Here is a 16,843-nt window from a genome sequence, read left to right as displayed (position 1 = left end):
ACCTTGTCTGCCTTCTCGCTCCAGGAGCTACAGGAGGAGCAGAGAGCAGATGTGACACTGTCTCAAGTCATTCCATTCGTCGTACGTGGTCGGCGTCCATCACGTAGAGAAAGAGCTCACCTGTCGCACAGAGCGCAAAAGACGATGAAACAGTGGGAAAAGTTGAAAGTGTTGGATGGTATCCTGTACAGAGTGAGCAAAGACCCGCTCACTGGCAAAAAGCGCCATCAGTACGTGACCCCATCCACATTAATCAGTCAAGTCCTGTCAGGTGTCCATGATGATGCTGGCCATCAGGGCCAAAGCAAAACTCTGTACCTAGCCAGGCAGAGATTTTTCTGGATCAACATGGAGCATGACATTCGCGAGCATGTCAAGTGCTGTAAACGTTGTGTTGTCAGCAAAACACTCGAGCCTGAGGGGAGGGCTCCTCTTGAAAGCATTAAAACTACCAGTCCTCTTGAGCTCGTCTGCATAGACTTCTGGTCCGCAGAGGATCACAGGGGCAAGAGTATGGATGTTCTAGTAGTGACTGACCATTTCACCAAGATGGCCCATGCTTTCCAGTGCTCAGATCAGACGGCAAAACAAGTTGCGCGCCAGTTGTGGGACAGATATTTCTGTGTCTATGGCTTCCCTCAAAGGATCCATTCAGACCAGGGTGCCAATTTTGAGAGTGAGTTGATCCAAGAGTTGCTGCAAGTGGCTGGGGTGCAGAAGTCAAGAACGACACCTTACCACCCTATGGGTAACGGTCACACCGAAAGGTTTAACAGGACCTTGGGAAATATAATCAGAGCCCTACCTCCGAGGGAGAAGCACAAATGGCCTCAGATGCTGCAGACACTGACCTTTGTCTACAACTGTACCGCTCATGAGTCCACTGGTTACGCACCGTTCTTCCTAAATGTACGGGCGTGTCCCCAGGTTACCAGTGGATGTCATGTTTCACAATGTTGCAAGGGACAATGATGTAACAGACTATGACAGTTATGTAAAAAGGATGAGAGATGACCTCAGAGAAGCACTCGCACTGGCCCAGACTAACACCGGAGCTAGTCAGCAGTGTCAAGCAGAAAGGTGCTGACATTGAGGAAGGAGATCGTGTCCTTTTGGCAAACAAGGGCGAACGGGGTCGTAGGAAGTTAGCTGATAGGTGGGAGTCGACCATCTACACTGTGATCTCCAAGAACCCCACATGCCACACGTATCGCATCAGGGACGTCAAGAGTGGACAGGAGAAAGTTGTCCATAGGAACTTGCTTTTGCAGGCTAATTTCCTGCCCATTGAGTCTGAGGGCGAACCAGAGATGTCTTTTGCCAGTGAATCAGAACTCGGCCAGGAACAGAGTCAATCTGATGGAGAATCCCCTGTCACTGATCCTGAGGACGATTGTACTGAACGCACGGCTCGTTGGGTGGCTCAGATGACGGATGACTGTGTCCCGGCTCTTAGAGAACCCCCAGGATGTGACAGTATTGGAGACAGTGTCTGTGCGCAGTTGGATGTTGAGGAGCATCAGGACAGTGACAGTGCCAGTGGTGAAGTAGCCGCTTACCCTGAGGAAGATGATGACAATGACAGCAGGGCTTGCGCTACCCCAGTTGAGGAGAGAACACTACCAAGTATCAGTTACCCTGAAAGTCAGCCAGTCAGCGAGGTCGGGAGCCTCGTGAAACATGGTGGTGTGCCCCAAAGTAATGCAGTAGGCCAGATCAGGACGAGGGTGGGTCGAATAGTGAAGCCTGTGAACAGGCTAATCCAGACTATGACGCAGAGAAACCTACAAACAGGCAATGTAGTGAGCAGCTTTGCCAAGAACTTGTTTCTGTGAGGGCTACTTGTTTCATATGTTGGGTGATTTTCATGTCAGATGTTAACACCTATTTTGAGATTGTCTTCAGCTCAGAGTACTATTCATCATATAGTAGCTGTCACCGTGTTGTTTGTTCAGGATAGTGTACAAGGCACTTTCTCTCGCGAGTAAACATTAGGGGGTCTGGCCAACTTTCTTCTGTTTACTCTCCCCATGAGTTGGGAAACATATTTGTTGCACGTATCACCGGGTAGTGAATTTCCAGATCATTGACAGTTACGAATTGTTATATGTGACGCTCAGTTGCTCACCCTTACCTAACGGGTTTTGAGAAGTTCAGGGGGGAGTATGTAGCTGAGATATAATGTACGAATTGTGAACATTCTCAAAACTGTATTGTACATAGGTTATACTTTTTTATTGTGTGAACTTAATTTTTGTGGAACTAAGGTTCCGTGTGTCATTGTTGAAGTGGGACATTAATCAGTGTAACGCCACCTGCGGCCACGTTGCGGGTGTGGGGTTTCCTAGCCAGAGCTGTACGGACTCCACACTGGGTGAGGAGAAGCCTGCTGCCGCTGTGTGACACTGATTTCGCTGCTACACTTTGTCTTATAGAAATAAACCCAGTTTCCAGCCAGTCCGTGTCTGTCGTCACAACGCAGTCGACCATTTCACATCTGCTACAACTCCACATAAAATGTAATAAATAAATCATATAATACAAAAACCAACTATTCACATTTCAACTTTTAACTATTTAAATTTTCATCTTTTTCCTTTTAAACAAATTTAAAGTGAAACAACACAAAAAACTGCAAACCACAACACAATTAAATATAAATTAAAATATGAAAACAAAAAGAAGATGCACATTCTCTGTCATATGGGCCTGCATGAATAAACTTTCTGTATCTTTTATCATCTGCAACTGAAAATAGTTGTGGATGATTACTATCTGGTTGTTCAGTGATGACGCGACGAATCCTACTTCCGGGTCTAAAGTAGTCTGCGTTTAATATGGCTTTTGTGTTGTTAACATGTTTAATGTTATGTATTTTCTTCTATTTGATCTCAAAAAGCTCCTAAAACAGTCAGTGATCACTGTTGACCTCCCTCGGCTTTTATTACCACTAATCATTTATTTAAGCTCAGTTTTTAAACCCTTAGGATGTAACTACAGCCCAGCCCATGCAGCAGTATATGAATGACTAACCTCGTATTGTGGATGGATTATCTCAGTTGTTCTCCTGGCTGAAGTTTGGTCCTTTTACAGCATCCTGGCATGCGATTACATTTGTTCCTGACCACCGAGAACACTCACGTTAACTTTTATCGAGTGGAAAAAAAGTTAGCTTGTTTATATTATGCTAACATAGCTGCGTCGCTAGCGGTCACGTAGCACATCATTATATACCAGCTAGCCCAACTTCAGTAACCCTACAAACGTCACTGCTGTTTAGTTTTCTGTCTTCATTTATGTTGGAAGTGATAGCAGAGCTGTACGTTTGAATTTGTTTCCAAAACCCCGCAGTCAGGACATGCTATATTGTATTTAGATAGAAGCTAGCGAGCTAACTCCCTGCTAACTTCTAACTCCATTAAATGTCATAAATTCCGTTTTCATGGATGCCTGGATGTTAAACTCAATTGTTACACCTGGTAGAGCAGAACGCTGATCATTTTATTAAAGATGAAAGACTTTAGACAGTTTTTCAACTCTCAGTAATGCCATAGTGATCGTTTTATATATGGACCTGCAGCGGAGTTTAGACCCAGACACGGCTAGTGACGTCAGACTGAACAATCGGATACCTTTCTAATGCGATGTTGTCCCTGGCTCTCTTTCTCTCTGTCTCTCCCTCCTGCTCTGTTCCTGTGTTTCTGCGAGTGTAACTACCGCCCCTCCCCCCTCTGCCCAGCGCAAAGCACAAGGCTCGCGTGCAGAGTGAAGTGGAAAAAAGTGCGAGAGAGGGTGAGAGAAAGAAAAAAAAAAAAAAACCCCACGGCTCGCGATAAGGAGCTGGCTTGCGTCGTTCACGTCAAAGATCCGGCTCTAAGAGCCATTTCGTTCGCGACCGACACATCACTAATGTATTGAGTTTTGCTTCCCCTTGGTCTCATCATTTTTGATTACTCCCAGCTGTGCTCTCCTCCTGTGCCTCATTTCCCTCGTTCTCTCTCTGTGTACTAAAGCCCTGTGTCTTCCTGCTTGTTGTCACTTCTTCCGCAGTTGCTGTGTAAGCGCCTTGTTTTATAGCCACGTCATGTTATGTCTCACCTAGTCATTCGTGGTTTAGCGCAAGATTCTTTGTTCTCATTTCATGTTTGTTTCCTTTTTAGTGTTCATGTACTTAGTGTTAGCATGTATTTTCCAACAATAAAGCTGCTGCCTTTCATTAATTATTCTGTGTCAAAGCCCAGTATTTGGATCCTAACCAAGCCTGTCACACAGCTCACTTTGTGTTTCCCTGATGGGCATCAGTAATAAAATCATAGGCACAACTTTATTTAATTTTCTCATGTTGGCTGAAAACAATTTTACAGATATGATCTTAAACCAGGACACAGACACTGTAGTTGTTGACCTGATATCAAATGTATACGTAGACTGAGCCCATCTTTGATGTTTGTTTTTATATCTACTCTTTCCTCTCAAACTTTTAAACAGCAGCGAGCAATACTTATACACTGTTTATTCCTACAATGTTCTTACTCTCACACTGACAGTAGTAACAAAGTATCAGCGTGGCCGAGTTTACTGTAAATGGAAATAATTAAACAAAAAGCTGAGTAGGAAAACTTACTAGTTTCATGAATAGTAGTCCGACTGTGACTAGAGGACAGATGATCTGTACCATCTGATTAAGCTCTCAAATGCATAGCTAAGGGGGGGGGACTAAGCACATATCCTGATTTGGACTTATATATCTAACTGGATGTTTGTATGGGTTGAAAACCTAAGTAATTAAATATCTATTCATCAATCCTCTACCACTTATCCAACTTAAATTACAGTTCTTTAAACAAGAAATCACTGATTCACAGAGGAGAGTCTTACATCAAGGGTTAAAACGATTTATTTGAGTTATACGGCAGATAGCAGTGTACAAGCATATATGTGTCATTCTTCATGCAGTTACCATTTTGAATATACTGTAAATAGCAAAAAGTACATGTGCTGATTTTCCTTGAAGTTTATTTGGATTTAATTTGCAAAAGAAAAGAAGTTTCTTTTCACACCCTTTTTGTGTGACTGTGACTGTAACGATGGCAAATGAAAGATGAGCAAAATCACTTGAAGAGTAACTGAACATTTTCATTTTCTAGCTCCCTCACACATTGATTACAGGTCAGGATTGTATGTCATTCAGGTAGTCCTCTCCATAGTCAATGGTCTTTTTCAGTACACTCAGTATCAGTGAATCCACATCGTTATTCGTATCAGTTTCTTTGTGGTAGTTCTTCACGAGGAAGATGCAGTTCAGTGGAATACCCAGGTCCCTGTTCACTGTGTCCATCTAAGTTTAAACAATATTACATTTTTAAAAAACCTGACACTGTATTGTTGCACTAGTGACATGATTATAAATTACTTATTCAAATATTTGTACTCATTATATCTGAGGTTTCTGTTCAAATATACTGAAATGTCCAGCTGAATTAGAGATGTGACATCCATGTGTAAACTGTCTACAAACTCATGAAAGTTATGAAAGTCCTGGAACATACCAGCTGATTCAAGTGCTTGCTCCTGTAGGCGTTCTTTATGTCTTTTTTGACTTCAGGACAGGCTTCATCAATTTTAGTGATAACAGCTATTTGTGGGATCCCTGCCAATACAGAAAGCAATGCAATCATTTTATCTCATGTTTTTCTACTATTTGAAATCGTGATGTCATACATGTAGAACATCTGCTCTCACCTTTGTCACGAGCATGTAGTCTGACTTCTTTCATCTTCTCCCATGTGTCATCATCGATTATGCTCACTTTGTCAGCTGGAATGACGAAAACCAGAATGTGGACTTTGTCATCTAAAGTAGGAGAACTGTTGTAGTCAGGATCTGATTCACGCAAGAGACACTTGGGTTTGAACTGGGAAAAAAAAAAGCAAAATCACTTAAACCTTTTTGCACGATACAGTTTCTGTATCACAGACTGTGTACAAACATCTGGATGAAAAACATCATACCGTGTAACCTTCTTTGACATGTCCACTAATGGCAAGTTTGATGTCTTCTACATGAATTAATCCCTCAGCGCCCCTCTCAAGCCCCTTGGTGTCAGTGAAGACAAAAGGGTAAAAAGTTTCTGGATTTCCTTTCTGAATTTTAAATGTCCTGAACTGTAAATAAAAAAATGTAGTGTTGTTACATTAGTGCCAGATACTAAAGATCTTAAACAGTTTTCAGAATAATTGACACACTAGTTGTGCTGACTATTTTTCACTCGTTTATAGTTTAATGCTTATAAAGCAGCTACCACTGCAGTGCGCTCCTGTAGTCATAGAAAACCTCAAAGGAAATGAGTGTGCAACTATGATAAGGATAGATACATCCTCATACATACTGCAATGGTGAAACTGTCACCAGAGTTTGCTGCTGCCAATGCTCGATTTGCGATTTTGCCTCTTAAAGTACTGTCCACAGAGTTGATGAAGCTGGACTTTCCAGCACCTGGTGGTCCATGAAGCATAATTCTGAGATGCTGGACATCTTTGTGAGGCTTGTAATCTCTGACAAGCTGCAGTTCTCGCTCTCTTTCACTGTTCATTCAGAAAATTACAATAGGATTTAGTGTGCACTTACAGTTTACACAACAGTGTTATGAACAAACACAAAATAACACAACAAACAAACAAAACACTTGAGGGGTGTACTACTGAGACAGGCTGACATCTGTTTTCTACTACCTGCAATTTCAGAAGCCTGAAATAACCAAATAAGCATTTCTGTGTCACCATGTGAAACTATGTGAATTCCACATTGTGACTCAGAGGTTTGTGCTGCTGTAACAATTTGAATGTATAATATTTATACTTCAGCAGAGAATCACTTACACTGACATCAGAATGAGCAAAAATGTGACACCCACAGATGGGTTTAAAGTCAAATTGAACGAACATTAAACATAAGTTACCACAATGATCAAACAGGTCAAAAGAGATTGAGTTTGTGATATAAAATTGTGACTCTATGATTACCACAGGTGAAATTAAATGGTTAATCTTAATAATTCTAGTACACCTCTCTAAGCAACCACACTCTTAATACTCACCCCCATGGTATGCTCCTCTCTTCTACCTCTAACACTGCAAAGTGAAAATGTTTAATTGTATGAGTCACACTGGAAGGCCAACGTTATAAATTAATTACACATTATGTATTAAGGCTGTTAAACACTGAACGTGTTGCATTTTTTGAGGAAAATTCTTCCTCAATAAACGCACTGTGAAAACTAAAAATGAAGCCGACATCAAACGACGACGAGCTGAGAAAAGTAAGAAACTAAGAAAACAGCAGCAGGGAGAATTTCATGGTTGGACCCAGGAGCTGAAGCTGTGTGTTCGTACATGTCAGTGGGCCAGTTTGAGGCGAGGCAGGAAAATGATTTCAGAAAGCCGCATTGAGTAGCTGTGTGTCTGAGGTAAATAGTATGACATGATTACACTTCCTGGAATTCTGCTGCTCAAACTGTCAGTGTGAACAGCTGCATTAGCTGCACTAACAGACGAGACCAGAAAATATTTGCGCAGATTTTATTTGTCCAGTGTGTAAAAGCCTCGAGTTTTTTCCTCAGGACTAAATAATTTTGTATCATATTTAAAATATCTTACGAGAAGGTGGTGAGCGATTACCTGCAATTGAAATATGACAAAGTAAAAACGTGTTAGCAACACTTTTCCATATTCAGGCACAGTTATATTAGATTTTCCAGTCAAATGAAATGTTACTTTTTGCCAAACCAAAGGACATTATGGTAACTTTTCTGTTGTAAAATAATTTTGCAAACATCTATAACAAATTCAGATCAAGATCACTCGAGTCTCCAGTATTTCCTGATTTCAAAACTGTTCAGTCAAGTCAAGCCAGTTTTACTTGTGTAGCTCAATATTACATGTTAAACCCACGAGAGCTTCACAAACATGACAATATAGGGTAAATCAAAAGAGAAGGATGAAGAAAACCACCAACAATGAATATGAAATGAAAAAAACTGCTTACCCGAAAAGATTTTTTTAATATTCAACATTTTTTTTGTCATCAACTATCTGTGAATTAAATAAGCAAAAAAGACAGTAAATTATAAAACAGTAAATTCTTTAAATTCTTCTTGAAATTAAATTATTTTAACTTGACACATGTCAACCACATGTGAGATGACTCAATAAAGGTCAATTTAATAATTTAATAACTGGATTTCCTGCATTGGATTATTAACACAGTGTTACCTTACATGAATGTCCAACTGTGCTGTGAAGTTGCCGTGTCTTGGTTATTGTTCACACTGATGTAAATGATGTTTGACTTTTGGATTTATAAATGTCCTTTCACTTTCTCTTTGGGTCATGTGACTTCTATTATTCGCTCTATCTGATGGCAGTCTAATGTAGTTGTAGCTGCATAGCTTCTCAATGTGTATGTGTCACTTACACCTATTTCTTAAAATTAAAAACTTACTTCTGTCATAATCCTGGGTTTTGTAACCAGCGTTTTCAGTTTTAGCCTCTGATGTAGTTTTAATGACCTTTTTACCTCCACTCCAGTTGTGTTTTCATTCTGATTTAGTATTCATAGTTGTCTTTGTTAATTATTCTCAAGTTTTTCTTCTACTGTATGTTCCTGGTGGTTTTGAGAATGTATTGTGTTTTGGTCTGGCTTATTCCAAGTTACCTTCTTTTATGATCCCGTTCTGTTTCCTACTTGTGTCCCTGTATCTGTCTTGTGTCTTTGTGCTCTGGTTGTCTGTTTCCCTATTTAGTTGTGTCCATTGTTTTCCCATTCAGTCATATTTCACTTCCTGTTTGCTGCATGTGTGTGTTTTAGTTCATGCTTTACTTTGATATTCTCATGTGCTTGATATTGACCCCCATGCTTCCCTGTCTAATACTGATTTGCTCCCTGCTGTTTCGGTCTCATCTGTATTTATTGTGTTCCAGCATCAACGCTTTATTGGATCACATTGATCATTTGAGGCTCAACACTGTCCTCTAGTGGACCAACGAATACTCAAGAGGCACTCTGGTAAACATTACCTCTACACAATAACACAATACACAATAACATCAACTCCTTATTTGGACTTGTATATCTACCTGGATGCATGTATGGATTGACAACCTAAGTCATTAAATATCTATCCATACATCCTCTTCCGCTTATCCAGCTCAGGGTCATGGGGGTGCTGGTGCTATCCCAGCTGTAATAGGGTGGACAGCAGGGAACAACGTGGACAGGTCAAAGCTTTATTACACGGCTGACATGCTTCACAATGATGGCTTTATAAAATAAATGGGACTTAAAAGCATAGCCTAAAAATGAAAATGATGAAATGAAAATAACTATTTATGTGCTATTTATTCTGAATATTTATTTGGGAACTTATTTACCTGAACACATCGGAGTTAGAAAGATGGGAGAAGTCCTAAAGGTGGTGTCGGAGAGGCGGATGTTGTCCGCGGATGTTGTCCAAGATAAAGACAATGTTGGATAACACCTCCCACCCATTCCATGACATGCTGGTCAGTCACAGGAGCAGGTTCAGTGAGAGACTGAGATTACCGAAAAGCACCACTGAACGACACAGAAAATCATCCCTACCTGTGGCCATCTCTGTACAACTCCTCCACTTAACACACTGTTTAATAGCTACACCCTTCTTGCACATGTTCTTCCTTTTTCAGCTATTTATTAATAAGTGACTTTTTTATGCATGTATATATTGTGCTATTCTTAGTTAGTGTATTGTCTGTCTTTGTTAATGTTTGTTTATAATGAAGCGCTGTAACAAAAAATAATTTCCCCCAGGGATCAATAAAGTATTCTGATTCTGATTAAAATATCATTAACTGGCAACGTTATCAATGTTATTTCAATATAATAAATACAATGAACAAATAAACACACACGCTCTGGTCAGTCGTCATTATTTTAAGTGAACACATTTAATTCCAGTTCTGGAAACAAGAAATCACTTACTCAGAGAGGACAGTCTTACATCGAGACTTGAAATCAGTTATTTGAGTTACACAGGAGGCAACAGGTTACAGGTATATAGCTGTCATTTTTCATACAGTAAATAACAAAAAGTACATGTATTAGTTTCCTTTGAAGTTTATTTGGATTTAATTTGCAAAAGAACAAAAAGTTTAATAAAATAAGAACAAGAAAAAAATGAGTTTGATAAAGTTTCTGGTGAAATTAACTGTTTGTGTGGCTGTGATTGTAATGCTGGTGAAGCAAAATCACCTTTTTCTATCCCCCTCACACATCATCTGGATCATTCTGGTCATTCAGGTAGTCCTCTCCATAGTCAATGATCTTTTTCAGTGCACACAGTATCAGTGAATCCATGTTGTCCTTCGTGTAAATTTCTTTGTGGTAGTTCTTCACGAGGAAGATGCAGTTCAGTGGAATACCCAGGTCCACGTTCACTGTGTCCATCTAAGATTAAACAACATTACATTTTTAAAAAACCTGAAATCGTATTGTTGCAGCAGTGACATAATTATAAATTACTTCTTGAATTATTTGTACTGATTCCAGCTGAGGTTTCTGTTCAAATATACTGAAATGTACAGCTGAATTAGAGATGTTACATTCATGTGTAAACTGTCTACAAGCTCATGAAAGTTACTTCTTTGAACGTACCAGCTTATTCATGTGCTTGCTCTTGTAGGCGTTCTTTATGTCTTTTTTGACTTCAGGACAGGCTTCATCAATTTTAGTCATGAGAGCTATTTGTGGGATCCCTGCCAATACAGAAACCAATGCAATCATTTGATCTCATGTTTTTCTAGTATTTGAAATTAAGACATAATAAATGCTCTTAGAACCACATCTGCTCTCACCTTTGTCACGAGCTGCTGCTCTGACTTCTTTCATCTTCCTCCGAGTTTCAACACTGATTATGCTCACTGTGTCAGCTGGAATGACTAAAACCAGAATGTGGACTTTGTCATCTAAAGTAGGAGAACTGTTGTAGTCAGGATCCGTTTCAAACAAGTGACATTTGGGGTTGAACTGGGAAAAAACGGAAAATCACTTAAACCTTTTTTCACGATACAGTTTCACAGATTGTGTCTGAATGAAGTTGTCATACCCTGTAACCTTCTTTGACATGTCCACTCATGGCAAGTTTGATGTCTTCCACAAGAATTCCTCCCTCAGCGCCCCTCTCCAGGCCCATGGTGTCATTGAATGCAAAAGGATAAAAGGTTCTTGGATTTTCTCTGTGAATTTTATATGTTCTGTACTGTGAATGTAAAAAATAGTGTTTATAATGTCATATACTAAAGACCCTAAACAGTTTTCAGAATAATTTACACACTAGTTGTACCGACTTTTTTTCACTCTTTTTATAGTTTATTGTCTACAAAACAGTTACCACTGCAATGCACTCCTGTAGTCCTAGAAAACCTCAAAGGAAATGAGAGTGTTTTCATGCAAGCATCTAACAGCAATTATGATAAGAATAGATACATCCTCATACATACTGCATTAGTGAAACTGACACCAGAGGTTGCGTCTGCCGAAGCTCGAGTTGCGATTTTGCTTCTTAAAGCACTGTCCACAGAGTTGATGAAGCTGGACTTTCCAGCACCTGGTGGTCCATAAAGCATAATTCTGAGATGCTGGACATCTTTGTGAGGCTTGTAATCTCTGACAAGCTGCAGGTCTCGCTCTTTTTCACTGTTCATTTAGAAAATTACAACAGGATTCAGTTTACACTTACAGTTTACACAACAGTGTTATGAACACACACAAAATAATAAAACAAACAAAACACTTGAGGGGTGTACAACCAAGCCAGACTGACATAGTCAGGTTTGAATTGTCTAGTCTGATAATACCAAAAACCAGAGTCAGAGAAAATTAGCATCGTGATGGTGGTTATTATTGATAACTCAGGCTTTTTGCCTCAGTGTGTGATGCTATATAAAAGGGGCATTTGACATGTCATCTAGCTCGTTGACCTGACTGTTGGAGACATTAGAGCAAAAGGTGCTGTGGATCTATAATGAAAATGATTCATCTTTTGAAATCACAATTCAACACATTTCTCTGCTAGCACAGTTCTTCAGTGGAGGATTAAATCTTTGTATTGATACATTTACACATTATCTGCTGCAATCTGTTCTGACATTAACATCTAATGGCAAACCTCTAAATTACATAAGCCACAGCAAAGCTTTATTAATTTTATTGATGGATTCTCTGTGATAAATATCCAAATAAACCAATCAGTGTTCTAATCTGTTTTCTACTACAGTGGTACCTTGCTATAACGCGGTTTACCTTTTCGTTTTTGTGCAATTTTGAATGCTTTTTTTGTTTGTTTGTTTTTTACAACGTATTGTTTTCTGTGAACTGATTGGCTTAGATCATCAATCAATCTCGTCCCGTGTCTCGTCCCAGTACAGAATGTGTTCAGCTTGCCAAATTTACTTAAATCTTCGATCGCTAGCAGTGTGACTCTGAAGTGCTGTACTGTATGTTTGTAAGTTTTCTCTCCAACATTGTCGACTAAACGTTTCGCACCGTCAAAGGCACCTGCGGTAGCACCCAAAAGGCAGAGGAAGATGCTAACATCGCACAAAAGTTGGACTTCTGGACAAAGGAAGGTAGAAGTTAATGTATTTTTCGGACCATAAGGCGCACCAGATTATAAGGTGCATTAAGCGAAACAAAACAGATAAGTCAACCTTTACTCAACTCATTCTTCTTGCTTCCTCTACTTCCGTACCATTGATTCATTAATGTTGAATTCTCTGGCAGCTACTCTATTCCCATGTTCTGGACCTGAAAACAGGGTTTGATCTTTGGTTTCATTCTATAATGCTAGACTTATTTTTCTTCGAAGGCCTTAAAACATCTATAATAACTTGTAAAAAAAAAAAAAAGATGAGCATTTCTGCATCACCATGTAAAAGAATGAAAATTATTATTATTGTAGTAGTTGTGGGAGTCTCCTAGTGTGTGTGAGTATAGTGGCAGACGTTTCATGCTGCTAGTGTGTCTGTTCCGAGAGAAACCATTCATAACATAACATAACAGGCTGGCACCGATGCCTACCCATCCCCCCACATGTATGTACGGGCGGAGTAGAGCCTTGGAGACCTAGCCTGTATGGTCTTATGTTGCTAATGTCAAATAAAGGTCTGTTGTTCGATTTAACTGACTGGCTGCCCCAAACAACATGCTCGGTGGACCTGCTAGCCGCTCCTTACTCGCCAGACTGCTGCCATAACAAGTTGAAACAGATCAATTTCGTGATATAAAAATTGTGACTCTGGGATTAACAGAGTCACAGAGAGTTGGTGAAATTAAAGAGTTATTTTTTAATAATTCTGGTACACCTCTCTAAGGAACCACACCCTTAATACTCACCTCCATGGTATGATCCTCTCGTCTACCTCTAACACTGTAAAGTGAAAATGTAAATTGTATAAAAGTCACACTGGAAGGGCAACATTTTAAATGAGTCACACATCATCATGTGTTAAGGCTGTTACACACTGAACACATTGCGTTTTTGAGGACAATTCCTCCTCAATAAACGGACTGTGAAAACTAAAAATGAAGCCGACATCAAACAATACCAAGCTGGGAAAAGTAAGAAACTAAGAAAACAGCAGCAGAAAGAATTTCATGGTTGCATCCAGGAGCTGAAGCTGTGTGTTCGTACATAGTTCAGGATGTCAGTGGGGCAGCTGTTGTTGAGGTGTTGTTGGTAGAGTTGGGACCAGATCTCAGGAGGCAGCGAAATCATTTCACAGAGCCAACTGAACTGGATTATCATGTAACTGTGTGTCTGATGTAAATAATATCACGTGACTATTTCCATCTGGTTGTGTATTCAGTACAGGTGCCATGTGAGTTAAGAGCTGCCAAATGCAGTGGGCTTGTTGGTCAGGTCTTTTTTATTTAGATTCAAGAAATCGGAAGAATCGGAAGAATCGGTTGGTCTGAAAAAAAAAAAATGCCGCGATTTATTCAGGGTTTCAGTAACGTTGCTCTGACTCTAATCAGTCTCACCTCGCCCAAAGTTCAATTACTGAATCTTTTTTTTCTAAACTTCCTGGAGTTCTGCTGCTCAAATGGTGAGTGTGAACAGCTGCATAAAGAACAGATGAGTCTGAAAAATATTTGTAAACCAGGAAGTATTTGCACGGATCCGGTGTGTAAAAGCCTCTTGTTTTGTCTTCAGGTTTGAATTTTGTATAATATTTAAAATATCTTACGAGGAGGTGAAACAGGGCGTGCTGGGCGTTTAACTGCAATTGAAATATGACAATTTACAAACATGTTAGCAACACTTTTCCATATTCAGGCACGGTTACATTAGATTTTCCAGGCAAATGAAATTTTACTTTTTGCCACTTTCAAATCAAAGGACATCATTTTAACTATTCCATTATATAAAATATTGCAAACATCTGTAACAAATTCAGATCAAGATCACTTGAGTCTGCAGCATTTCCTCATTTCAAAACTATTTGTTAAGTCAAGCCAGTTTTATTTGTGTAGCTCAATGTTACATGTTAAATCCCAGAGGGCTGAACAAACTGTGTTAAGGGCAAATCAACAAAGAAAAAGAAGAAAGAAGAAAGTCACAACAATGACTTACACTGAAAAAGTTTCATGTCTTTTTGTTACCAACTACCTGTAAATAAAACAAATGGAAAAGAAAAGTAAACTCTTTTAACTTAACACATCTGAACCAAATGTGAGATGACTCAATCCGCTCAAATTAATAATTTAATGACTGGATTTCCTGCATTGGATTATTAACACAATGTTACCGTACCTGAATGTCCAATTGTGCTGTGAAGTTGGTGTGTCGTGGTTGTTGTTCACACTGATGTAGATGATGTGGGAGTTTGGGTTTTAAATTGTCGTTTCACTTTCTCTTTGGGTCATGTGACTCCTGTTATTCTTTCTATCTGATGGCAGTCTACTCTAGTTGTACCTGTATAGCTTCTTAATCTGTAGGTAAAGTTAATTTATTCTGTTTACCTGCATCTTTTCCCCTGATTACCTTGAGTGTATTTAAACCCTCAGTTTTCTTTAGTTCTCTGTCATGTTGTACTGTTTGTCTGCCTCAGTGATTTTGTCTCCTGTTTTTTTCATCCACCTGGATTTGTTGCTTGTGCTGTAAAATGGTGAATGGCCTGTATTTTACTTTACTTAGTCCCTAAGGACCCCAAAGTGCTTTACACTACATTCAGTCATTCACACATTCACACACACATTTACACACTGGTGATGGCAAGCTACATTGAAGCCACAGCCGCCCTGGGGCGCACTGACAGAGGCGAGGCTGCCGGACACTGGCGCCACCGGGCCCTCTGACCACCACCAGCAGGCAACAGATGACGTGTCTTGCCCAAGGAAACAACAGCCGAGACTGTCGGAGCCGGGACTCAAACCGGCAACCTTCCGATTACAAGAAGAACAGCCAACTCTTGAGCCATGATCGCCCCACAAAGGTTTATTTTTCATTTCCTCAAATCAGTCTTGGAGTCTGCATTTGCCTCTTAATTCCTAGTGATGCGCAAATGAAGCAATGAATCAGTATTGAACTACTTAATGAATTGTATTGAAAATAGGTTTTAGTGGCAAATTAAGACAAAGCAAAACAATGTCTCAATAATCGTGTGCTGAGTGCAATAACGGTTTTTATGATTGATACAAATACAACAAAAACTATTGCATTGTAGCAGTTGTAAGCAGTTGGAAACAGGATGTGGTGGGATGATAGGGTGTGCTTGTGTAACTAAAGTGGGGTGTGACTAATCTTACATGGGACCGGGATTTAAAGACTTTTAATCACAATTATTTTTACATTGGTTTGTTTTTGGTTTTTAGTTTCTTGCTAGCAACTTCTCCAGCTTTCGAAAACACACATTCACATGGGAATAAAATGTTACAAAGAATCTCGTGTAGCAGTATCAATTGCTTCAAGCAGATTCAAGGTGGAGTAGACGTGAGGAGACATCACGGGCCAAGTGTTTGTTTGTCTGCCCTCCGGCATTAAAGTAAGCTTTGAAGCAGTGGTTCAAGGAAAATACAAATTGGAGTTGGAGGCTTGTATTGGAGCATCGGTGTCATATGGCCATTACTACTAATCCCCCCTAAACAATGACAGATTCATAGACATGTTTTAGTTAATGACTATAACAAATGATTACCAAGTTGAATACAATGACGTTTTTTAAATGTAGGTCTTTCTGAAAAGTGAAAGGAGTAGGTGAGCGTGAGTTGTTTATACGTCAGTGAAATCCAGCCACTCAGCCAACTTGTTCTACAGGTAGTACAGGACACACATTCATTAGCAGAGACACGCAAAGCCCAGCCAAGCCTAGCTGTTTTTTGCTTCAAAGCACTTTTTATAAAGTGCTTTAAAACAATATGCTGGCTAAAATGCTCATCATTAAGCTCACAATTGAAATTCAAATTCATTAATAATAATAAAAAATATTTAAAGTCAACTCTCTCACTGTGGCCAATGAAAAAAGGTGGGCTTTAAATAGTTACTTAAAAAACGTCAGTGCAGAAGCATGTATAATATGCAAGGGCAGTGAATTCCACAACTTAGCTGACATTTGTGACTAGGAGGGTGAGTGCACCTGTAAGAGCTCAGAGAGTGGGGCAAGGTCATTTAAAGACTTAAAAATAAACTACAGAATGTTAAAGTGAAGTCTGGAAGATTGTGTTTGACCAATTGTATATGGTAAATAAAAAAGAAGACACTCGCTCTCACCGCAGCACTGAATTGCTTTTAATCACTGTCCATTTTGAC

The 16,843-nt window shown here is 39.6% G+C and overlaps 2 protein-coding genes across 3 annotated transcripts; both read right to left on the bottom strand.

Annotated features, from left to right (window-relative positions):
* Positions 1-4,879: 4,879 nt before the first annotated feature.
* LOC120737587 (interferon-induced protein 44-like) lies at positions 4,880-8,325 on the bottom strand. Its single transcript, XM_040038381.1, has 9 exons — positions 8,276-8,325; positions 8,044-8,090; positions 7,656-7,676; positions 7,097-7,130; positions 6,389-6,584; positions 6,012-6,164; positions 5,743-5,914; positions 5,550-5,650; positions 4,880-5,338 (listed from the first exon to the last, which is right to left on the bottom strand). The coding sequence occupies exons 2-9, from the start codon at positions 8,081-8,083 to the stop codon at positions 5,171-5,173; spliced, it is 885 nt and encodes a 294-aa protein (XP_039894315.1). The 5' UTR covers positions 8,084-8,090; positions 8,276-8,325; the 3' UTR covers positions 4,880-5,170.
* Positions 8,326-9,954: 1,629 nt separating this feature from the next.
* Positions 9,955-14,924, bottom strand: LOC120737586 (interferon-induced protein 44-like). Of its 2 annotated transcripts, XM_040038379.1 has the most exons (10): positions 14,849-14,924; positions 14,669-14,704; positions 14,283-14,315; positions 13,429-13,462; positions 12,097-12,102; positions 11,535-11,730; positions 11,141-11,293; positions 10,890-11,061; positions 10,690-10,790; positions 9,955-10,482 (listed from the first exon to the last, which is right to left on the bottom strand). In XM_040038379.1, the coding sequence occupies exons 2-10, from the start codon at positions 14,682-14,684 to the stop codon at positions 10,303-10,305; spliced, it is 891 nt and encodes a 296-aa protein (XP_039894313.1). In that variant the 5' UTR covers positions 14,685-14,704; positions 14,849-14,924; the 3' UTR covers positions 9,955-10,302. The 2 variants fall into 2 exon arrangements, with proteins under 2 accessions (XP_039894313.1, XP_039894314.1); XM_040038380.1 differs by lacking the exon at positions 12,097-12,102 and having other exon boundaries at positions 9,965-10,482.
* Between the last annotated feature and the right edge of the window lie 1,919 nt (positions 14,925-16,843).

This window comes from Simochromis diagramma, unplaced genomic scaffold, assembly GCF_900408965.1.
Source record: "Simochromis diagramma unplaced genomic scaffold, fSimDia1.1 OVJJ01000413.1, whole genome shotgun sequence".
NCBI classification, from domain to species: domain Eukaryota; kingdom Metazoa; phylum Chordata; class Actinopteri; order Cichliformes; family Cichlidae; genus Simochromis; species Simochromis diagramma.
This window is presented reverse-complemented; position numbering and strand designations above follow the sequence as displayed.